This window comes from Alligator mississippiensis, chromosome 3, assembly GCF_030867095.1.
Source record: "Alligator mississippiensis isolate rAllMis1 chromosome 3, rAllMis1, whole genome shotgun sequence".
NCBI classification, from domain to species: domain Eukaryota; kingdom Metazoa; phylum Chordata; order Crocodylia; family Alligatoridae; genus Alligator; species Alligator mississippiensis.
Genome location: NC_081826.1, coordinates 36,145,867 through 36,171,223, shown reverse-complemented (window position 1 = coordinate 36,171,223; position 25,357 = coordinate 36,145,867). Strand labels below are relative to the sequence as shown.

The window sequence follows — 25,357 nt, the reverse complement described above, 5'->3', positions numbered from 1 at the left end:
TCACTGGTGTTAGTCATTTTTACAGGGGAGGAAAGGAGGAGGGGAAGATGCAGAAATCCTCCTCCTCTTAGAGAGTAGTAACAGTGTGAGGATGCCTTGTCCTCATTTTTATTACTTCTGAGATTTTATTGCTGGCAGCCAGATGTGCTGAAACTCCTGACGGCAGCATCTATTCACTGCATGTTTTTAATAGGCTTGGAGAAATATGAGTAGAGTACATGAAAGCAGCTCAGCCTCACACTTCAGCTGGGAATGCCCAAAAAGCTTACTGCTGTTTAGAATTCTTGCTACAGTCAGGAGAAAGCCGCACGGGTACTAAATCTTCTACGACTGAATTAGAAGAATAATGACTGTACAATTAACTATCAACCCTTGCTCATTTAGGCACAGTTTTTACAGAGATCAGGAGAAATATGGAACTTGATTGGCATGTTTGCATTTGATGGTGTCTGCAGAACAGATGACTTTTAAGACAGGTGGTGAGGAAAAATAGAAGGGAAGGAAAGAAAGAAAATGCAATTTGAGACATTGCGCCAGGTCTGCAATTCTGTTTTATCTCATTTTCATGGGGTTTTCTCATCCCCTCCAAATATTTTACAAAATGATCTTTTTGGACAAACACTGAACAACGCTAGGTAAGTAGAAATAAAGTATTTATCCTTATTCATTGCTATGCTAGTCATGACAGTCTGTCTACATGCATGCTCTCCAGTAGGCAGCCCTTATAATCATACTTTAAAACATTTGTATTTTTATTGTGGCAATCAGTCTATTTCATTTGTAATTGTCTGTTCTATACTAGGATTAAATTAAACTTATTCTGCAATAATAAAAACGGCATAATGAAAATATATTTAAAGAGGCTATGTATCTTTGAAACACATTAGGTATCATTATAAGGTAGCATTATTAGGTATAATCTTTAAAGCATATTAAATATGCAAAAGCAAATATGTCCAGGGAAATGATTTCTGTGTGGATGAAGCAGTGAAAGGATTAAATGTTCAAGGATGTGTCTATTTAAGCATAGATAATTTGTTGGAGGATGTAAAAATCGCAGTCCTGCATACAATTGCAAAATATGCAGAAGGCAGTCTCTTGTTTTAAGACTTAGTATCTCTGTGTTGTGTTTTTCAGTAATCTTTTAACTAGCCAAATGATAGATGATCAGTAGATGCTTTGCAGTACCTCAGTCAGTTTTGAAGCCTATTCTTTTTACAAATAGCTATTGTTTTATGGGAAGTGGAGATAGTAGAGAAAAATATTGTTTGCTGCTGTGATGAGATTGTTAAATTATAAAGAGATTTTTAGCTTTATTTTTTCAGGGTAAATTCCTTTAAATGTTACCCATTATCTTTATTGCATTGTTGGGTAAATATTTAGAATGTTTTTCACAATAGTATTAAAGATTGAAAATGAAAAAAATGAAGTATTTTATGTGAAAGACTACCTGGAGGCAGATAAGGGAAAGGGAGGATTCTGTAGTTTTTTTATAATGATAGTGCACTGATGGAAACATTCTGGAAAAGGGGAAGTAATGCACAGAATATAGAGAACATTTTTATTTTCTCTCTGTGGGAAAATCCCCTATGAATGGGATTTCCTCTCTCAAATACCACCATTTTACATTTAGTAAATCATAAAATTATTATTTTATTTCATAGAATATTATTTTTAAGAATTATTATGGTTGCTAATATCTCTTGTACTTATGTATTCATTTTAAATTGTTCTTTTAAAGTTTTATTGCCGTAGGGGTAATTTCCTAATTAGACATGCAAAATTATGTAGGCATATCTTTAATTAAGATACAACAGGAAATTAAAATCAATACACTTAAAGAATTAAAGTATTTTTCCCAAAAACAACGAAAATTCTGTGTCAGAGGTAAGGTTTTTATCCTAAAATGCATTTTTTGTACCCCTTGACATCTTTGAAGAGCTACAAAATAGAGCAATAATTTGTATACTGTCAGTTGTGCTTATAAAACAGTGGACATCTCAAAGTGCAGTCTCAGGCCTGCAGCCACCACCAAAGCCTAAGCAATTGTACTCATACTCCACAAACCTATTCTTGATTTACTCATATCTGCTTTTGCAGTGATCAGAATATACGCTGCATATAAAATAATTTATTTTATGCTCCTGTGTGTATGATTTTTTGCGTAGAAGCTGCGAATGATACCATTTACAAATCTTGAGCTATATTATATTACATTTTATATGTCTGAGATTTGTGTTTATTTCACAGGAGTGGTTAATGAGAGACTCACTAGGAACCCTAATCTTCAACTCAGTATGGTTTATAATTTTAGGCTGCCATGTAGAGTATTTCAAGCTAGATGTGCTCTTGGTGTAAAGAACAGGTTGTACTGTTTTGTAACAGTATACAGCAGTAACAGGGATAGCCTAAGCCATGCTTACTGTGGTAATTACATTTAAACTCTTTTATTAGTTGAAAGTTATTTAATGTTGTTGTGTAAATACGGTCTGTCTGGCTTTGTGTTTTAAATTTGTTTTGATAGGAGGCCTCCAAAGAAGTCATATTTAATAGTCACCAAAGTATAGGTCCTGCTTATATTTGTTTTGGAGATAACTTACCTATATTATTTATTTCATTATTTTAAGTAAGTGATTTTCTAATTAAACCATTGTATACTGCATCTTTCGTTTTAGATGGGTTTTTTTTTTTTCCACTGGAAGGTTTGGTTGGTTAGTGTCAAGCTATTGCTCAAAACTAATTGCTCTGTGCAAGCATTAACCATTACTTTTTTTAGAATTGTGGAGAAGGAAACACCTTTAACAAATAACAGTTTGTGCTTTTGAGATATATAAATACGGTCTTTATCTTCAAACTTAAAAGTCTGTTCATGACATTAAGCAGATATGATCCTGCTTTTCAGGTTTCCATTTTTGTTTCTATTTAGTTTTCAATTTTTATTTTAAAATAACACAGACTATAGAAAGATAACTGCTGCCATGAAACATAACAAGACCACCTCTGTTAATATATTAAATACCACTATGGAACAAGGATATGAATGCTGTATAAAATACAATGTAAAATGCAGACTAAGGTTCATAAAAAGGGGAAGGTAGTTAATGCATATAATTTAAGCAGGAAACACGTACCTGTTAATTTCTTAACATGATCAAGGGTCTTAAACTAGGGATCATTAATCTTTTTTGGAAGGCTTTGGGGTGCTGCAGTTTTGTTTTGAGATGCCCTGATTATTTTAGTATTGGCTTCTCACACCCATGGTACTATATAGCAAGGCCATAGATAAAGCTGTCTTTTATCCTTTCACCTAGGAACCCCGATTGGACAGGCCTTTTATTATTTATTATTTTTATTGCAGGAACATGTAGAAACTCCAAGTGAAACAGTGCTTCTTTTCTTTTAGATTGATATTACCTTTTAAATGGGAGTTAAATGGGAGTTACAGATGCTATAAGGATCTTAGGGTGCAATATTACTGTTTGGCTCACCTGTGCTATCTAAACATTATTCTTCAGATATTGTGGGTGCAAATCTGATTTGCTGATATTTACTTTTCACAGAGCCTGAATGGCTCTTCCCTGACATTACCAAGTGTGGCCAGCTGAAGCAGTAAGAGCTAAGAGTTTATTTCAAAACTCTGGTTTTCTTGCATTGTGGATCATAATGTTATGTACTTGCACACTGGTTTACTTTCTCTTTAACTGTGATTGTTACAAAATTTCAGGTTTGAGAAAGTCACTAGAATTTTTTTGGAAAAAAAAAAGTTCTGTACTTAGTGAGTAGCTAGAAAAAGCACACCTTCCTTATAGTTTTTTTTTCCCTTGCAGTATAAATAAGTGCAGAAAACGAAATCTGTTTATGCTTTATTCTGTTTTACACAGTCATCTGATGTCCTTATAATTATAATGCCTGCATTTGCCACAGTCCAATTTTTAGGAAAGAATCTAAAGGACCCTTTGATTTTTGGCCTCTACAATGGTTTGATGACTTAACTCATTTCTTTTTAAATTCAGATGACTAAAGACACCAAATGAAAGCAGTTTTTTTTAATAAAAGGCCTTCATTAATTGGATACATTAGCTGGATTTTGTGCTTGTATTTAAAGCAGAATGTACAACTATTGTGCTGTATTTTAGCAGCATGCTTTGTCCTGCATTGGAGTTCACAATAGCTTTGGGCAATATTCAGATTATCACATCACTGTATAACGATGAGTATCCTTTGTGACTAAAATTGATACAAACTGTACAGAATGAGTCAAATTTTACCATTTTCGCTATATATATTTACAACTTTTCTTTGTGAATGGAAAACCAAATATTTACCTCAAACTGGTTTCTTTCTTTCTCTCTGTTCCTGTTGCTTCTCTCTCTTTTTTTTCTAGAGCAGGGCGAAGGTGAATTTGTTGTTCAGGTTGGCCACATAGGGGCATAAGATGACTAACATCTTCTCCGAAAAAATAGTAAAAACGCTGTTCTTATCACAGACTCAGATACACAGCAGTGGCCTATGGTTTATACTATAATATGAGAAAGATTTCAGCATTAAATTGTAAAGTATATTTTTATTTAACCAAAAAATAATTATTGGAGATTCTTAGCCTCGCAAGCTTTTTAAGCAAGGTGATAAGCACAGATGACAGTGATTGCTTTTTTTAGAAGATGATTTCTAAAAAATATAAGTGCCTAGCCTGCAAATAAAATCAGATCTCATACTGAAAATACAATAATTCTAGCAATAGCATATTATCTATTTTAGCCTACACATTTTGACTTTTAGCTATAACTATCAGCTATCTAACTACCAGTTTGTTTTCTAATGAAATTATCATGTGATGTTCAGGATTATTGACGTAGAGGTTTGCTATATTAATAATTACTTTGGAACTGAAGGAACAAAAATGAGCTCTTTTTCTTATTTAACAGCAATTTTGAAATTCTGTGTATGCAGTATGCACAGTTTGTGTGTTTCGAACTCTGTGCCAAATCATACGTATATATAATGTATAACATGAGAACTGAAAATATTGTCTGTATTCTGACATATAGTAACGAATATTAACCAAGTATGCCTCCACTTATATTAGACATGTATATTGGCTATCCTTCTTTAATAGTTTTGTTGCTGAGATTTTTCATCACTTCCCTCACCTTTATTTTTTTTTTTACTTCTTTACTAGATCACCTTAAGTCTGTTTTTACTTGTTTTTTCAAAATTTGTGACTGATCAGCTTTATCAGATACAAAAATATGCTGTAAAGGAGTATTTATTTGCATTCTCTCTGTCTTAAGAAAGTACTGTTAAGTGATTGTTAGTAATCAAGAATGTAAAATGTTATCATATTTTTAATTTATCAGCTTTTGTCTTACCTGGTAATCAGGGCTCTAAGCTAGCAGCCTGATAGCAAAACATCTCTGTTTTGCTTTAGCACAACAGTTGCAAAGCAGTAGGCATTCGTGTTATGCACCAATTTTTTGTTTATTCTTTTTGTCGTAACTAGTTTTTACAGTTTCATGGGGCTAATAGAGGCCTAGTGATACTGATTCAGAACCAATGTTTATATAAAGATCTTTGTATAGTTTTAAAACCAACAAAATGTTGTAATGTTCAGTAGATGAGTTCTAGTTTGAAAAAAAAGACAACATTTAATGTCCACATTTACACTTTACATGTTTCAAAAAAGCTGCATAAGTATTTCTAATTACTAGATTGAAAAAAAAAAATCTCCTAGAATGAAAATAGGGTTTTACCAAAAATTATACTTTTGAAAAAAAAATGAGGGTTGAGTTATAATTAATGCTAGTCCTACAATATAGTGACTGTTGGAAGTTGATGGGCTACATGATCATTCATTTAATTTTCTATAACTTATTTTTTTTCCCTAAATCTATGGAAGAAGCCCTCTTAAGATCCACTGCTGTATTATGAGATGGGTAAGGCCAACTGGGACAGAAGCAAGTACCTAAAAAGGGAGAAGCTTCTCTCACAGAATATCAAAGGGGTAATAGGACAATGGCTGTCTGTAGTCTTGAGAGAAGTAAGTTAGCTGTATTAATCTGAAGTTAGGCAGAAGTTTTGTTGTCTTTGTGTGTAGTCTTGGAAGGAGTGGGCAGAAGGGTAGTGGTGGAGTTCAGGTTCAGTAGCCAGCATCTGCATCTTTGTTCTGCATCCCTTTTGCTATATTATCTCTGAGCCAAGGATGACCCAGAGATATTAGGTCTTACTGACCTCCTTCCATTCCTGTAGTGTTCCATTTATAGAACAAGTGTGATAGCCAACATAAGTCCCCTCCACTTAGCCCATCCAGCCTTCCATTTTATCTTGGAAGAAGCAGGAATGGAGCTGCTACTCATCCTCTGGCTTCAGGCTATTAGTCTTAGAGAGGTTCTCTGTCCCATTCCCTCTATCTGTCTATTCCCAATACCCTCCCTCTTATCTACTATCCTATCTCTAAGAAGATCCCTTTATCTTGCTATCACATTTTTCATTGCAGAAGGTAAGGAAGAGGTACTGGTGCTTCCCACTTATCTATCTACACTTTCTATCTCTAAAATTTTTAGTAGAATTTCCCTGGTCCTCCAACCCAGTCCATTCAGATTTCTTGAAGGCACAAAGGTACTCTCTGAGTCTCTTAGGATTGTGTGCCTTCAAAGGATCTGAAGTAGGATTTTTTTCTTTACTCTTCAGGCATCAACTGCTGAAAGTATAAATGTCCACCTATGTAGGCTTCTACTTCCAATCAAGAAGAAAAATAAGAGGGGTCAGGCATTGCTTACTATAATGTTCAGGACTTACATAATATATTAAGCTGACAACTTTAAACACCCATTACAGGTTTCCCTCGATTTTATGTGGGTTCTTTATATGTGAATTTGCTCTTATGCGATGAGCATATTTAGACCCATAATTCGTTATATGTGAGGTGAATTCACTCTTATACGATCAGCATAGACGTCTCCCCCCCCCCCCCTCCAGCCCAAACAGGTAAGTCTGTGGGGGGAAGGGAAAGGGCCGTGGCCCTGCTCACACCAGCTCCAGCTGCAGCAGCCCCACGAGTGGCCAGTGCCAGCAGCCTACAGCTGCTGGGCTGCACTGTGCTCCTCCTGTTTCCCTACACCTGGGCTCACCAAAGCTCCTGTGCTGTGCGATGCTGTGGTGTAGGCAGCTGGTGATTAGTCAGGAGTGCTGTGAGAGGGGTCTGCTGTGCAGGCCAGTCCCTCCCCCCACAATCCTGTATAGAGTCCAGCCAGAATAGTTTAACTGTTTACAGGTTTATTAATACACAGGTAACCGTATTTGGAGACTTATAAGAAAGTATTGGTAAATATATACAATATCAAGATCATTCAAATACCATTATGCTCTATAATCAAAGACCCAAGGGACCACCATCTCAAGAGGGCTTGGGTCTCTATGCAGGTAAGCAGCTGTCAGCAACAAGTAAGTATAACAAAAACAGATTAACACAGGTATCAACAGGTAAATTTAGACGAGCAACAAGAAGTAATACAGACAAATCTTAAATAGATGACATAACCCAGGTCATATTAAAGGATAACAATACATAAATAACTACTTACAAAATATGAGGCACAAGTCCCGCCCCCTTCCAGGTACCCACATGGATGGATCCACTGGGCATTCCCTAGGGTGTCTAACCCTGGCACCTCTCCTAGGCAAAATAGTGGGAGGGTTCCAGTACCTTCTCAGCCCCTGATGGGCCCCCCGGTTACTGATCTCTCGGGGCCCCCCTCTCAGGGCTTCCTCCCTTGTGGGGACCTGTTTCCCAGGTACTCAGATCCAGGGAGCAGACTGGGAGGAGCTCCCGGAGCCACGGGTGCCTTTTTGGGGCCATCCGGGGCCCTACCTTTTGTCCTTCATTGGGGCTCAGGCTGTCTCATGCAGGTGCTGAAGCCCAGGCCTTGCCTTCTGTCCTTCATAGATTTCATAGATTTTATAGACATTAGGGCTGGAAGGGACCTAAGAAGATCATCGAGCCCAGCTCCCTGCCGCAGATAAATGTCCAATTGACTCTTAAAGGAATCCAGAATAGGTGCTTGCACGACCTCTGGCGGCAGTCTGTTTCAGGTCTTGGGGGCTCAGACTGTAAAGAAGTTCTTCTTTATGCCCAGCTTGAAATGGTCTTGGAGAAGTTTGTGGCTGTTTGATCTTGTTATCCCTTGGTGCACTCTGGTGAACAGGCGTTTCCCCAGATCCCGATGTACACCCCTTATATACTTAAAGGCAGCCACCAGGTCCCCCCTGAGCCTGCGCTTTTCCAGGCTGAAGAGTCCCGTAGCTCTCAGCCTCTCATTATAAGGCCTGTTTTCCAGTCCTCTGATCATGCGCTTGGCTCGCCTCTGCAGTCTCTCAAGCTTCTCCACATCCTTTTTAAATTGTGGAGCCAAGAATTGGATACAGTACTCCAGCTGTGGCCTCACCAAAGCTAAGTACAATGGGAGGATGACATCCTGGGATTTGCTTGAGAAGCATCTATGGATGCAAGCCAGAGTTTTGCTCACTTTGCCGGCTGCAACATCACATTGTTGGCTCATATTCATCTTGTGGTCAATCATTGTGGTCAGAAAGGCCAAGGTGGAGATGGAACTGGGACTAGCTACCCAGATCAAGGACAACAAGAAGTCCTTTTTTAAATACATAGGGGATAAAAAGAAGGTACCGGGTAACGTGGGACCTCTTCAAGACATGCTAGGAAATCTGGTCATTACACCAGACAACAAGGCTAACATATTTAACAATTTCTTTGCCTCCGTTTTCCTGATCAGGGACCGGGTCACCCCCCCTCACTGGGACCTCCGTAGGCCCCAGGGGAGGTGCACCCAGACCTAGGGTCAGTGAGGATCTAGTCAGGGAACTTCTGGAGGGACTGGACGCATTTAAATCGGCTGGTCCTGACTATCTCCACCCCAGAGTTCTGAGGGAATTAGCAGAGGTCATTGCGGGACCCCTGGCACAGCTTTACGAGCACTCATGGTGCTCTGGTGTGGTGCCAGAGGACTGGAAAAGGGCCAATGTGGTTCCCATTTTCAAAAAAGGGAGGAAAGAGGACCCAGGAAACTATAGGCCAGTTAGTCTTACCTCGATCCTGGGTAAGCTTTTTGAGAGAATTAGCGCATGTCCATGAGGGGCCAGCAGGGGAGATTATTCTTAGGGTCAACCAACACGGGTTCATTAGAGGCAGGTCCTGTCAAACCAACCTGGTGGCCTTCTATGACCAGGTCATAAAATCCTTAGATGTAGGGGTAGCAGTGGATGTAGTCTTTGTGGACTTCAGGAAGGTCTTCAACACTGTCTCTCACCCCATTCTTATTAAAAAACTAGGGGACTATGGCATCAACATGTACACAGTCAAATGGGTCACTAACTGGCTGGAGGGCCGCAACCAGAGAGTGGTGGTGGACAGGTCATTTTTGACTTGGAGAGATGTGGGCAGTGGGGTTCCGCAGGGCTCAGTCCTCGGGCCTGCGCTGTTCAACATCTTTATCAGTGACTTGGCCAAGGGGGTAAAAAGCACCCTGTTCAAATTCGTGGGCGACACTAAGATGTGGGGGGAAGTGGGCATGCTAGAAGGGAGGAATAGGCTGCAATTGGACCTAGACAGGTTACAGGGGTGGGCAGATGAGAACAGGATGGGTTTCAACACTGCCAAGTGCGAGGAACTGCACCTGGGGGGGAAGAACCAGCAGCATACCTACAGGCTGGGGAACTCCCTTCTTGTCAGTGCAGAGGCAGAAAGGGATCTTGGAGTCATTATTGATGCCAAAATGAACATGGGCCAACAGCGTGGGGATGCAGTTAGAAAGGCCAACCACACCTTGTCATGCATCCACAGGTGCATCTCAAGCAGGTCCAAGGAGCTGATCCTCCTCCTCTATGCGACACTGGTCAGGCTGCGGTTGGAGTGCTGCGTCTAGTTCTGGGCACCGCACTTCAGGAGGGATGTGGACAACATGGAGAGGGTGCAGTGGAGGGCCACCTGCATGATCAGGGGTCAGCAGGGCAGGCCCTACGAGGAGAGGTTAAGGGACCTGAACCTGTTCAGCCTCCACAAGAGAAAGCTGAGAGAGGATCTAGTGGCCGTTTACAAACTAGTCAGAGGGGACCAGCAGGCATTGGGGAAGTCCCTGTTCCCCTGAGCGGTACCGGGAGTAACTAGAAATAATGGTCACAAGGTGGCAGAGGGTAGGTTTAGACTAGATTTCAGGAGGTGCTACTTCACTGTCAGGGTGGCTAGGATCTGGAACCAACTTCCAAGAGAAGTGGTGCTGGCTCCTACCCTGGGGGTCTTTAAGAGGAGGCTAGATGAACACCTTGCTGGGGTCGTTTGACCCCAGAACTCTTTCCTGCCACAGCAGGGTGTCGGACTTGATGATCTGTCGAGGTCCCTTCTGACCCTACCAACTATGAAACTATTATCCCCAAGTTCCTTTTGGCTGTGGTGCTAGCAATCTTAGCACTGCCAAACCTATAAGCATGCTGCTGGTTTTCCTTCTCAAGGTGAAGTACCTTGCATTTTTCGGAGTTCAAGGGCATCAGGTTTTTGTCCACCAATTTTCTGAGCCTGTCAAGGTCGCCTGGGTCACCATCCATCCTATCCTCGGTGTGGATGCTTTACCCCAATGTTTGGTGTGTCATCAGCAAACTTGGCCAGTCCTTTCCTGACATCAATGCCCACATCATTAATAAAGATGTTGAAAATGATAGGCCCAAGGACGGAGCCTGGACATCCTGGGGTGTAAGCCAATTCTCTAGCCAGCAGACTGTGATGTAGCCAAAGCCGTAGTTGGCCAGTTTTTCTATAAGACGATTGTAAAACACCAGATTGAAAGCTTTTTTAAAGTCAAGATATATGATGTTGATCTCTTCTCCCTTGTCCAGGTGATATGTCACCTGGTGGTAGAAGGAGATGAGATTGGTCAGGCAAGACCTATCCGCAACAAACCCATGCTGGCTATCCCTCAAGAAGTTGCCTTCAGACAGTTTGTCAAGAATGGTCTCTTCGATGATTTTCTCCAAGATCTTCCGGGGGATGGAGGTCAGGCTGATGAGCCTGTAGTTCCCCAGATCTACTTTCCTCCTTTTCTTGAAGATTGGCACCACATTGGCCTTCTTCCAAAGCTTGGACACTTTGGCTGAGCGCCAGGAGTTCTCAAAGATCCATGCCAATGGCCGAGCTATGATGCTTGCCAGCTACTTAAGTACCCTGGGGTGTAAGCTGTCTGGGCCAGCTGACTTGAAGGTGTCCAACCTCTCAAGGTGTTCCTTCACATGGTCAACATTGATGTGGGGTAATAGTTCTCCCTTGCCCTGGCCATCCCATACCGTATGGGGCAGGGCCGTCCCTTTGGGGCTGGTGAAAAACCAACGCAAAAGACCTGTTGAACAGGTTGGCTTTTTCCTGGGCATCGGTTGTCAGTTGACCCATATGGTTTAGCAGGGGTATAGTGTTACCCTTGCTTATCCTCCAGCTCCCCACATATCTAAAAAAGGACTTTTTATTGTCCTTGATATGTATAGCCAGTTGGATTTCAGTCGCAGCCTTGGCTTTCCTGGTTTGCTCCCTACAGGTACGGACCAGTGTAAAGTACTCCTCCTTTGTGGTGGGTCCATCCTTCCATCCATTATAGACCTTTCTTTTTAGACACAGGAGGTCCACTAGTTTCCTGCAGAGCCAAGGGGGCTGCTGTGCTACTTTGTGGCCTTTCCTCCGAGACGGGATAGACATTGCTTGTGCTTTCAGGATCGCTCCATTGAGGAGCAACCACTCTTCCTGAACACCCCTCCCCTTTGGGTCGTGTTCCCTTAGGGCCTCGCCAGCAAGCCTCTAGAGCTTGTCAAAGTCAGCTTTCCTGAAGTCAAGGACTTCTGCTTTGCTGACTGAGTTGCCTGCTTTACAGCAGATGGTGAAGGTGATCAGCTCATGGTCGCTGTCTCCCAGCTTCCCTTCGATCGTTAGATCACTGATTAAGTCATCCCCTGTTGTCAGTACCAGGTCAAGCAGAGCTTTGCCTCTTATTGGTCCACAGACCTATTGAGTCAGATAGACCTCATCCACACACATGAGGAAGCTTTGCGAGTGTTCGGATGTGTCCAAATGCTCTTCCCACGAGATGTCAGGGTAGTTGAAATCTCCCATGACAACCATGCACTGGGAGCGTGCAGCCTCAGCTAGTTCCCTGGCACATTCCTGATCAAGCTCTTGATCCTGGCTAGGAGGTCTATAGTAGATCCCCACCATTGTGTCCCCTGTGCCTTGTTTGCCACAGATTTTGACCCAGAGAGTCTCCAGTTGTCCCCCCTGAGTGCCAATGTCAGCTTGCAGGGATGCGTAACTTTCCTTGACATAGAGAGCTACCCCTCCCCCCCGCCCCTTTTGCCCACACGATCGCTCCTGTACAAGGTATAGCTATCTATACCTTCGTTGGGGCTTGGGTTGCCTTGTGCGGGTCCCAAAACCTAGGCCCTGGGGGACCTCAGCCAAACTGCACCGGTGCCTCCCGGGTACCCAGCCTTCTGCTGGGGAGTGGGTTGCAAACCTGAGTGGCCTGGTGCTGCTCCCAAGCTTTGGGATGCCATGCACCACCATGTGCACCCGGGCTCTTCTGGGATACAGCTGCTGCCCACTAGGCAGCTCTCCCTAGGTCTTCTTATCCCCACTGCTGCTTCTCTGTCCCTTGACACATCTCCTGTGTGCTGGGCAGGCATCTCCTTTTATTGACTCCCGAGGCTCTGCCTCTGAAAGCTTGCTGGACCTGCAGGATGCAGGCTTCAATCAGGTCTGGGAGGCTCTTTGCCCCACACTCTGTGTAAGGGGTGGGGCCGGCCCCTCCCAGCCTTTAGCTGATTGGTGGATGGACTCCCCCAATCGAAATGAAGATTTTCTGAGCCCATTTGAGCCGGGCTGAATTGGCAAGTCTGCCACATGTGAAAATCTTGGTCAGAGAACTTAATGGAGTTCTCCAAGATCACACACCAATTACTAGCACACTTGGTATTGAAACTTAGGTTGTCTCTCATCCTTTCTTTCACATCTCTCTGTTTATCCTTCAGTTCTTTTTTGGAATGTGACTGATGTTATGTCTGCTGGACTCTTTTTAAATTTATGGAATTATATAGATTGATTATGACAATTCTTATCATTTTCCTCCTTAGCAGTAATAGTGGTAGTGCATTGTGGGAACATGGTTATCCAAGAAATCAAATGATCCCTATTCGGAGTATAGTATTTGGGATATAACCTGCTTCAACTATTCCTTTCCAAAGTACCAGGTCTAGTGTAAGGCTTTGCTGCTTTTATCATTTATGTCATCTCTAAACATAAAAAGTATGACTTCATAATAGTTTGGCAGAACTTTTTATTGCATAGGACACTGGATCCAGAAAGCAGGCCTAAGTCACAATACATAGTGATGCACACTGGGCCTTTAGAACAGTGGTTCTCAACCTTTTCACAATGAGGGCACCCACCCCTCCACAACTTCCTTGAATGTGGCAGCACCTGATTAGAGAACCAGTGTTGTTCTGCCTCAGCTTACTTCACTGGTTCTCAACTGAGTGATGCTGCTGCCAGGTAAAACTGCCCCCACCTCTGCTGCAGAGTCAGACCAGGAAAGGATGCAAAATGTATGTACTTTTGCCTGCATTAGGGCTCTCTGATCAGCTTAAAGCAGGCCCAGCTCATGCTGTAGCTGTTTCCAGTTTGACCATGCAAGGGGTCTCCTGGAAACAGAGGCACAAAGGGTAGACAGGTGGAAATGGCAGTGTTTCCAGGAGGAGAATGCCAGGGAGCCAAACTAGGAAGGGCAGCAGCACGAGCCAGCTTTTCTGACAGTTTTAGAGTTACAAGAAAACCCAAATGTAGGCACAGTGTGTGTGTATGCCACAGTCTTGCACATACACAGATTTCACAGACATTAGGACTGGAAGGGACCTTGGAAGATCATTGAGTCCAGGCCCCTGCCTGAGGGGCAGGAAGTCAGCTGGGATCATAGGATCCCAGCAAGATAAGCATCTGAATTTCTTTTGAAGGCTTTCAGTGTAGGTGCTTGAACCACCTCCGATGGCAGGCTATTTCAGACCTTGGGGGCTTGGACAGTAAAGAAATTCTTCCTTACGTCCAGCCTGAAATGGTCTTGCAGTGGTTTATAACCATTTGACCTTGTCATCCCATGGGGCTCTCTGGTGAACAATCGTTCCCCCACATGGGGCAGTTTTATTTGGTTACAGCAGCAGCACCTGTTTTGTGGTACCCTGAGAGGGTCCCATAATACTCTGGTTGAGAACTACTGGTTTAGAAGAACAAAACATTCAACATAGTGTACACAAGGAAATCTACACACCTCTAATTAGTACAGAAGTGTTACAAATCAAGTGGTGTCTGCTTTTCAAAACAATAGCTAAACAAAATATTGCCTTAAAAGCTACTCTGCATCATGCAGCCTGGCTGGAAAAAGCTGTACAATTGCTTCTGCTTGCAATATTGGCTTGCTAAAGTAGTCTAAGAGATGCAGGAATACTACTTCCTATAGTTTGTTCTGTCTGAGTTATTGATTTTTTGATTTACTATTTTTTTCCCCTTTTGATTTTGTAGGACAGTGGTGGTACTTCTGAGGGAGAGATGTTTTATATGGGAAACCCTGCCAGAAAAAGCCTGTCAACTACTGCTTGATCTGAGAAAGGGAAGCATAGAAATAAAAAGGGGAATTCAGTTGTCCTTCATCTGAAAAGTGAAGTTTTCTGAAACAAAGTACAAATTATCAACACAGATAAAGACATTTTAATAACTGAACCTTTAAAGCCTTAGCATAATTTGCAAGACTTTAAGAAAAGTAATTCCATGAGAGATTGGAATACTGGTGAATAAGATTAGGGTCAGAAATCTATGGGGATTTTATGAACAAGAATAGTTAGAGAATGGTAATGTTTAACAGTATCTTCAAGAAAATAGTAGATATGAAGTATGATGCAAAGTTGGAAGAGTGTTTAAAACCCTTGGTCTCACTTCAGAGTATGTTTTTGTAAAAAAGGTACTGAAATCTGCTTTAGTGTCATTGTTTTCTTTTCTTAAACTGATACGAAACACATTTTGAAGATGAGAAAAAGAAAAACTTATTCTTTTTATTTAGTCATTCTTTTTATTTGGGATGTTCTGTTTTTATGTTCTAAATGTAAATTAGATTTTGAATTGAAACCCATGTTTTTAAATTTGGAGTAAGAGCTATGAGGAGTGTGGCAGAACACAAATTGTGCCTGCCACTATAAGAGGTTTAAACAGGCTGTGGAACAGCTGGCAGGTGCAGTCAGGCCCAGTTAGGTGGTCATATGACCACAAGGGGGCTACCTGATTGGATGAGGACTGGACAGCCAGGGTATAAGCAGAGCATGCAGTTACATCTAGGGAGCCAGTGGAGTAACATTGCAGTCTGAGGAGAGCAGCTCCTGCAACATCTGGAAGTTAGTGTAAGAACTATGGAGATGGAGGAGGTTCCTTCTGGTCCTGGGTAAGATATGAAATTGCACCCTGGTGGGGCTGGAGGTGGGGTGTGGCAGCCCCCAGGAAATGCCACACCTGTGCCTTCCCAGTGAAAGGCAAGGATGGGGCACCAGAAAGCCTCAGCCCTCACGATCTGGTGGGTTACCCCGTAGAGGAGACAGGCTTGGACAAAGACATGCCTTAAGGCATCTGAGGCCACAGTGGGCCAGCGGCCAAGGAGGGCCCAGTGCGGGGCAGTAAGCCTAGAGGCCAGTGCAGACTAGGGCCTGGGTGGTCTGAAGGTCTGCACAGGCTCAGGCCTGAGAGCATGGAGGATGTAACTGAAGGGCTGTGTAGAGTAGGGCCTGGGTGAGCTTGAAGGACTATGTAGAGCAGAGTGGAGTGAGTGAGGCCCGGTGAGGGGCACCATGAGTATGACCCAGTAAGGGGCAGAATAAGTGAGGCCCAGAAAAGGGGCAGAGGGAGTGTGGCCCTGTGCGACAGGGGCTAGCTCAGGGCTGAGTCTTGAGCAGGCCTGCCCACCTGTCTTAAAGGGGCAGTCCACCCAGTCTCACTTACTATGACTTTGCTGTTCTGTCGACTTTGCTCGTTCTGTCCTCTGTCACTACTGAGAACAGTCTAGCTCCATCCTCTTTGGTACCACTCTTCAGCTAGTTAAAGGCTGCTGTCAAATTCCCTCTCAGTGTTCAGTTCTGCAGACTAAACTGAGTTCCCTCAGCCTCACCTTGTAAGTCATGTGCCCCAGCCCCTGAACCATTTTTGTTGCCTTCTGCTGGTCTCTCTCCAACCTGTCCACATACTTTCAATAGCGGATGCCCCAAAAATGGACACAGTACTCCAGATGTGGCCTCACCCATGCAGAATAGAGTGGAATAATTACTTCTCTCAATCTGCTGGCAACGCTCCTACTAATGCAGCCCAGTATGCTGTTAGCCTTCTTGGCAACAAGGATACACTTCTGGCTGATATCTATCTTACTGTTCATTGTAACCCCCAGGTCCTTTTCTTCAGAGCTGCTGCTTACCCAGTCAGTCCCAAGGTTGTACCATTGCATGGAATTTTTCTATCCTAAGTGCTTGGCACTTGTCCTTATTGAACCTCATGTGATTTCTTTTGGCCCAATCCTCCAATTTGTCTAGGTCATTCAAATCCTAGCTCTACCCTCCAGTGTATCTATTACACCCCACAACTTGGTGTCATCTGCGAACTTGCTGAGGGTGTAACCCATCACATCTTCCAAATTGTTAATGAAGATAGTGAACAAAACTAGCACCAGGACTGACCCCTAGGGCACTCCACTTGATACCAGCTGCCAACTAGACATTCGGCCATTAATTACTACCCATTGAGCCCTACAAGCTAGCCAGCTTTGTATCCAATTTACAGTCCATTCATCCAACCCATACTTCTACAGCTTGCTTGCAAGAATTCTGTCAGAAATGGTATCAGAAGCCTTGCTAAAGTTGAGGTATATTATGTCCACTGCTTTCCCTGCATTCATAGAGCCAGGTGTCTCATCATAGAAGGTAATCGGGTTGGTCAGGCATGACTTGCCCTTGGTGAATCCTTGCTGGCTGTTCCTAATCACCTTCTCCTCCAAGTGCCAAAAAACTCAACAATACCATCAAATCATTTCCACCAAGATTACAAGAAAAACTACAGACCTTGATCCCCCCACTACCTAACCCAGGGACTTTTTACATGCTCCCTAAAATCCACAAACAAGGGAACCCTGGCAGACCTATCATATCCAACCATGGGACCCTAACTGAAGAAATATCAGGTTTTGTTGAATCCATCCTAAAATCGCTTGTCACCCACAGAGCAAGTTTTGTCCAAGACACCACAGACTTGCTACGGAAACTTAAAAACATAGACCACCTTCCCAGCAACACACTCCTCGCCACCATGGACATTACCAGCCTATACACCAACATCCCACACCAGGATGGCATCCATGCCTGCCTTACATATCTACAGGAACAAGATTACAACCCAGAATACAGACCCAAAGACAACACTGAGCTTATACACTTCACCCTCACACACAACAATTTCACTTTTAATAATCAACACTTCCTCCAGATGATGGGAACAGCTATGGGCACTAAAATGGCCCCACAGTATGCCAACCTTTTTATGAGCCACCTGGAAGAAGACTTCCTCAAGAACTGCACCATCAAACCCTTGCTGTACTTACGATATCTCAATGACATCTTCATCATTTGGAGTGAGAACCGGGAATCTCTAATTGAGTTCCACCAGAAATTCAACAGTCACCATCCCTCCATCCGATTTTCTTTAGAATACTCCAGCACCAACATCCCCTTTTTAGACACAATGATCAGTATCCAGAAGGGTAAAATACAGACCACAGTATACAAGAAACCCACAGACCAACATACATATCTGCACAGAACCAGCAATCACCCGAAACACACCAAAAAAGCTGTGATATACAGCCAAGCCCTCAGATACCACTGCATCTGTACTGAAGAGAACATCCGGGATTGCCATCTCACCAATCTTAAAAAGGCTTCCACCCAGCAAGGACACTCCTCCAGAGAGGTAGATCGCACGTTTGAAAGAGCCACCTGGATACCACGTGAAGAACTGCTGCAGTACAGAAGAAAAACACCCACAAATCGCACACCGCTGGTTATGACCTATCACCCATCCCTTGAACCTGTACGGAAAATCCTCAAAAAATTGCAACCCATATTAGAAAAAGACCCTATTCTTAAAAAGATCTTCCCAGAGCCACCCATCCTAGCCTTCAGACAAGCACCGAACCTCGCCAACCTCATCACCAGAAGCAAACTTCCTCAAGCCCAGAACACACCAAAAGGATCCAGACCGTGCCATGACAAGAAATGCAAAACCTGCCCCCACATCTCCACCACTCCCACTATTACTACACCCCACAACAGAGCCATCAGCATCCCAGGATCTTACAGCTGCACCTCCAGGAATGTAGTATACCTCATCCAATGCACCAAGTGCCCTGATGGAAGATATGTAGGAGAGACCAGACAACAACTGCGCACCAGAATGAATGCACACCAGAAATCCATCAAAGACAGAAACACCCAATTACCAGTGGGGGCACATTTCTCACAGGAGGGCCACTCTCTCTCCAGTCTCTCAGTCCTGATCCTCAAGGGAAATTTACACAACACAACCCAGAGACAAGCCTATGAGCTCCATTTCATCAACCTGCTGGATACTAGAGATCAGGGACTAAACATAGACGCTGGATTTTTGATACATTACAATCTGCCTGGCAACTGACTCCCCAGCCCAGCCCAGCCCAGCCCAGCCCAGCCCAGCCCCTGGCTTCTTTACTTTTCATTCCATCCAGGAAGAGCACGCAACAACTGCTGCAGCATCCTTAGCCTGATGAAGGGTTTTTGAACCCGAAAGCTTGCTTAATAACTATTCTCCAACCATTTGGGTTGGTTTAATAAAAGATATCAAATTCACCCAAGGAACCTTGTCTGCCTAAGTGCTTAGAAATGGATTCTTTGAGGACTGGCTCCATGATTTTTCTGGGGACTGAGGTGAGGTTGACTGGTCTGTAGTTCCCTGGATCCTCCTTTTTCCCTTTTGTAAACATGGACACTATATTTGCCCTTTTACAATTGTCCAGGACCTCCCCCGATTGCTATGAGTTTTCAAAGATAATGGTCAGTGGCTCTGCAGTCACATTAGCCAATTCCCTTTGCACCCTTGGATGCATTGCATCAGGCTCCATGGACTTGTACACATCCAGCTTTTTGAAATAATCCCTAACGTGTTCTTTCACCACTGAGGGCTGCTTGCCTTGTCCCCAGACTGCACTGCCTGGTGCAGTAGTTTTGGAGCTGACCTTGCCTGTGAAGACTGAGAAAAAAGGCATTGAGTATTTCAGCCTTTTCATCATCTGTCACTAGGTTGCCTCCTCCATTCAGTAAGGGACCCACACTTTCCCTGACCTTCCTCTTGTTCCTAACATACTTGTAGAAACCCTTCTTGTTACCTTTCACGTTCTTTGCTAGCTGCAACTACAATTGTGCTTTGACCTTCCTGACTTCATCTCTGCATGCCTGAACTATATTCTTATGCTTCTCCCCAGTTGTTTGTCCAAGCATCCACTTCTTGTAAGGTTCCTTTTTGTGTTTAACTTCACCAAAGAGTTCTCTGCTAAGTCAAGCAGATTGCCTGCTATATTTGCTATTCTTCCTGCACATTGGGATGGTTTGTTTCTGTGTGCTCAGTAAGATTTCTTTAAAATACAGCCAACTGTCCTGGATTCCTTTCCCCCTCAGACTGATGTCCGTGGGGATCCTGCCCATCAGTTCCCTGAGGGAGCCAAAGTCTGCTATTCTGAAGTCTAGAGCCTATATTCTGCTGTTCTCCTTTCTTCCTTTCCTCAGTATCCTGAACACTATCATCTTGTGGTCATTGCTGACCAACTTGCCATCCACTTCTACATCACCTACCAATTCTTCCCTGTTTGTGAGCAGGAGGTCAAGAAAGAGCACGGTCTCTAGTTGGCCTCTTCAGCTCTTGCACCAGGAAATTGTCTCTAACTCTCTCGAAAAACTTCCTGGATTGCCTGTGCACTGCTGTATTGCTTTCCCAGCAGACATCAGGGTGACTGAAGTCACTCATGAGAACCAGGGTCTGTGATCTGGAAATTTCTGTTAGTTGTCTGAAGAAAGCCTCATCCAGCTTATTCTCTTGGTCTGGTGGTCTATAGCAGACACCCACCATGACACCACCCTTGTTGCTCTCCCCTCTAATTTTAACCCAGAGACTTTCAACAGTTCTATCCCCAGTTTCATACTGGAGCTTTGAGCAATCATACAGCTCTTTTACATACAGCACAACTCCTTCTCCTCCTCTTCCCTGCCTGTCCTTCCTGAACAGCTTGTACCCATCCAGGACAGTGCTCCAGGGATGGGAGCTATCCCACCAAGTGTCTGTTATTCCAACCATGTCATAGCTCCCTGATTGTGCAAGGACTTCCAATTTTTCCTGCTTTTTTCCCAGGCTCCATGTGTTTGTGTTCAGATAACTGAGGTGACTAGCCAGTTGCCATCAATGAGGCCCCCCTGTCACCCGCTCTTGCTTCTTCCTCTAGGTCCCCCACTTTCTCACTTACCTCAGGGAAATGTATCTTACGTATCTTTATGATTTTGGACCTAGTTTAATCAAACTGAGGGATGCATACTTAAGGAAAAGAGAGCAGGCAAATATGCCAAGTATCTCTTGCCATTGGCCAGACATTGCCTCCTTTTGCACTATATTCAAGCAAAACCCTAGACAGTTTGTAAAGATATTCTTATGCAGGCCTCCAAATGATGCATGATGACTCAGCTAGCTAGGCGTCCTCCTGGCACTGGGTGTCGCAGTTTTGACCAACGTGGTCTTCTCTTGCTTGGTGATAGCTTTCCAAATGTAAGTTTTTCCCTGTGCTTTTTATATTTTTTACAGTCCTCTTTTGTATATTCCATATATGGTCATGCTATAGCTCCTTATCAGTTACCTTTAACAGCATTTATTTCCTCATCAATCTGTCAGTCTTAGCCTCTTGGTTTTTTTAATTTTGTTTTTGTTTAATTTTTTTTTGAGTGGTAAAAACTTTTGCAACTCTGAAGCACAGGCAGAAGGGGCTATTGTTGGGACCGGTACCCAAGGTTTTATCTGCCTCTAAGGGGAAATTTAACCCCTTAGTAGTGAAGGCATCTCAGAGTAATGGACTATTAGTTGGACAAGGTTCTTTGAGTAAATATATCTTTTATTAAACCAACTGAGTAGTTGGAAACAAGTTCTTGGCAAGCTTTCGGGCACAGTCACCCTTCTTCAGGCATTAGTTGGAGGAATTCCAGCTGCCCCAAGCAGGAGAGAAATTTCTGGAGAATTCTGAGAGTCGTAAGCACTAAGGACAATGCTGATGGGGTGGGGGGTGGCTTTAGGGGCTCTTGCTGAGATAGTGTAGATCTCTGGATTTATCCCAAGCTTTACTGGGGTAGGGGGGGAGTCTAAGTCCCTAGTGGTTGGGACTGGCAGGATCAGCAGGAAGTCTGATCTTTGGAAATAGTGGCAGGACTCTGGGGGGCAAGGTGCTGTTAGCTTGATTGTGGGTGTGTTTACACATGCAATTAATTTGAAGCAGTAAACTCTAACATATATCCACCAGAGTTTATTGCTCCCAGATGCCACTTTTGAATGTGGGCCTGAGACCACAGCATATTGAGCCAGATCAGAGCAGCCCTGGCTGGCAGGAGATCCAGGTGGTCAGCCTGGTGGTCAGTCTGGGGCTGTCTGGGATGTGAGGGTGCTTCAGTACAGGAGGGCTGGCTGCCAGTTAGTTAGCCCTGCACTAAAGCACCTTCATGCCCCAACCAACCCTGTCGACATCTACACATTGTGTTGCTGTGCAGTAAATAACTTTGCTGCAGGACAGTACTTGTATTTACCGGTACTATCCTATGGTAGAGTTTATTAGTTTACTGCACACTAATAGGGCTGCACATGTAGATGTGCAGACTTAACTACAGAGCTAATTTGGGAGCTCCACAGTAAAAGTCTCATGTAGATGTGCCCAGTTTGTTCTGTCTTTAAACTATATGATCAGTTTTCTTGTATAATTCTTTTTTCCTGTACATAAATCCTTTTGTTATTTTGTCTTCTTATGATTGCTTGTGGTGAAGAGTGAATTTAGGGCCAGTGGTATTCCATGCTAACCCATTCTGTGGAAAGGGGGACTGTAATAGGGTACCATCTCCAGGGGTGGCTGTGAAGCCCCTGGAGGCCTAGCAAATTCCTTGCACCCTGCTCTCGGGGCAATTTGCCCTTTTTTTTGCCCACAACGCCTTGATGTAAATTGTTATTAAAGTATAGGAGGCTGCCCTGATCTTATACTAATGACCCTGAGCTGCCAGGGGCCTGTGCCTTAAGCACTAATTGCATGGCTCCATTCCATCCCTACACCATGCCTCACGCCTCAGAGTGTTTTGAGTCACCGGTCAGGTGGGACACTTGTCCCAACATTTCCAGGCCTCTTCAGGCCTTTCTTTCCTTGGGGTTTTAGCCTTCCCAGCTTCTGCCCCACTACTCTGGCTGGTCCCGTAGCCAAGGCCCACTGTTCTAGACCTGGTCTCTGGGACTCAGCCCTGGTCTTGCCACTCTTGGGCACTGGGCTCTTGGGCCCTGCCTCGGCCCTACTCTGGCCTCTGTGGCCCCACACTCTGCTCTGGGCTCAGCACCTGCTCTGCTTTGAGCCTGCTCCCAGCAGGGCTTAAGGCAATCATGTGCCCCTAGAACACTAATGGGACCTCCAAACCACCCCTTTAGCCCCATACCCAAGCCACCAATTAAAACACTTCAGCCTTCTGCTAGTCACCCAAGTCCTCCTTGGGCTTAGCATAAAATAAAGGCCACTTGCCTGCATAACAAGCCTCTATCTCTCTGCCCTGGGTAACTCTTCCTTGTTCCCAGTGCTGCAGAGCTACTTTCTTTCAGTTCCCCTGTAGATTTGGGGACCCTTGCCATGCTGCTGGCAGGGACTCCACAACTCTCATGTCTGGCCTCCTTGACTGGGTCAAGCCTTGGACTAGGCTTATATAGTTTAGGCCTGAGCCCTCTTCCAGTCATGTGGCACCCCAGTCAGCTGACCTGACTACACGGCTATCCCTTACCCCCCGTTCTGCTGGCTGCCTGTGCTATAAAGTCTCTGCCCTTAAATGGACCATGCTGCTCTTCAGTAACAGGGCCAGGATTCCCTGTTACAGGGACCTAAAAGTATTTCACAGTCCAAGGGGAATCTACCTGGAGCTTGTAGAGATTCCCCTGCTGCAGCTGTGAGGTCTCATATAAGGGCAGTAAAGCTGAGGTTTGCGGAGATAAAGAGTTATCTTAGGGAAAAGCCCAGTCTGTTCCTTGGGACAGCAGTAGAGATGGAGAAACATGGGACTCTGCAGGTACCGTGTGGACAGATTCGTGAATGACATCTAAACTCTGCCTAAGTCCCTGGGTCCTTAGATGAGGTCAGGGGACTCATGACTGTTTGATGTTGAAACACTAATCAATGTAAAATTCAGCCAGAAAGAACTGGTGCAGATGATCATCTTTTGCCTAATACCTTAGGGCCCTGGAAGTCCAAGACACCAGTTCTCTTTCTTCCCCAGCCTGAGGAGAAGATATGCATTTGAATCCTTTCAGGAGATAGACCACATACCCAAGTTTTCAACTTCCTGGGCATGTGCTCTTACTATAAAGCATAGTTACTACAACCATGAGGCCCATTCAAGGATGAACATATGGTGCCATGCTCTATACTGAGCTCAGTGTTGCTCTTCAATAGGCATCTGACCAATTTGGATGTCAGCATGATGGAAATCCCTCTCTTGTAGCCCTGAATCTATGCTCCAAGAAGGAACGGAAGTTCAGACATATCCCTATGCTTTGTGTTTTATTGGCTACAGCTAGGCTTCTTTGCTGAGTAACTACGTGATCTTGATCGCTTTTCAGAGGCATCTAGATCTTCCTGCTTGCTGTTTTGGAAGCCCAGGCACCTAATAATTCGGGCTGTGCAAAACAGCATCGTTCTGCTTCGACTTCTGTTTTGATGGAACAGTGTTTCATTTTGAGTTTTGTTTTGTTTTGAAAGCACTGTTCTGTTTCATTTCATCACAGCTGTTTTGCTGTTTCAATGCTGTTTGACGTTTCATCCACCCAGTGCCGGGAAGATCAGTGCTGCTGCTGGCCCCAGCCAGCAGCGCCAGCCTCCTGTGATTTGGCAGGCAGAGCAGGGGTCAGCTGCAGCACCAATCTTTCCAGCACAGTCCCAGCCAGCAGCAGCAGCCTCCGGTCATCCAGCAGGCAGATTGGGGCCTGCCTGCATCCCCGGGAGGTCTGTGGGGTCTGGGCTGAACTGCTCCTGGAGGTGCAGGCTCCTGATCTGCCTTCCAGATGACAGGAGGCTGGTGCTGCCACCTGGGGCCAGTGGCAGGTGGGCCTGAGACAAATCGGCTCATGCTGGGACCCACCCCCACCCTGATCCCGTGCTGCATCAGTGCTGCTGCTGACCTGAGCTGGCAGCACCAGCCTCCTGTCATCCTTTAGGCAGATGGGGGACTCTCCTTAACCCCTGGGAGGGCTGCGGGAGCTGTGCTAGACTCTTTTGTGGGGTGCAGGCCCCCAATCTGCCTGCTGGATGACAGGAGGCTGGTGCTACTGGCTGGGGCCAGTGGCAGCACTGATCTTTCTGGCGCTGGGTGTGGGCTGCTCCCAGCTGGCAGCAGCAGCCTCCTGTCATCTGGCAGGCAGATCAGGGGCTTACACCCCCGGTAGGAGTCCGGTACAGCCCCGCTGCCCTCCTGAGGTTGTGGGCAGGCCCTGATTTGCCTGCTGTATGACAGGAGGCTGCTGCTGCCAGCTGGGACCGGCACTGAAGCCAAGTAAGCCTGGCTTCAAAATTCAAAATATTTCAAAACTTTCTAAACATTTCAAGTACCCTTATTTCATTTTGAAGATGTTTTGAAGGCTTTTGTTTCATTTCGATTTCGCTGTTTTGAGCTCAAAACACATTGAAACACCTTTGAAACGAAACACCGGGCAAAATTTTGCAGAGCCCTACTAATTATACTGATTTGGAGTGTCCTCTGGGGAAAAGTGAATGAATTTTAAACATTGTGGTATGTAGCTGGAGGCACCTTGGTGGTCATTTAGGATTTGGCTCTCCATCATGGAATCATAGAAAATTAATGTTTCTTTGCTTGAGTTTACCATACATAATGCAGAGAGAGTACTTCAGAGGGGAATTGTAAGGCTTATTTTTAAATATTTGAAACATAC

At 44.2% G+C, this 25,357-nt stretch overlaps 1 protein-coding gene across 7 annotated transcripts in view; it reads left to right on the top strand.

The window, feature by feature from the left end:
* The window catches only part of RIMS2 (regulating synaptic membrane exocytosis 2), a 933,811-nt gene that overhangs the window by 294,476 nt on the left and 613,978 nt on the right, over positions 1-25,357 (top strand). The window contains exon 1 of one of the 7 annotated variants that reach the window (XM_059723824.1): positions 246-635. The exons of the other annotated variants lie outside the window; for them this stretch is intronic. Within the exon in view, the coding sequence (XP_059579807.1) occupies positions 514-635 (122 nt within the window). The 5' untranslated portion in view covers positions 246-513. Of the gene's footprint in view, positions 1-245; positions 636-25,357 lie in introns of those variants that run through there. 7 annotated transcript variants of the gene reach the window in all.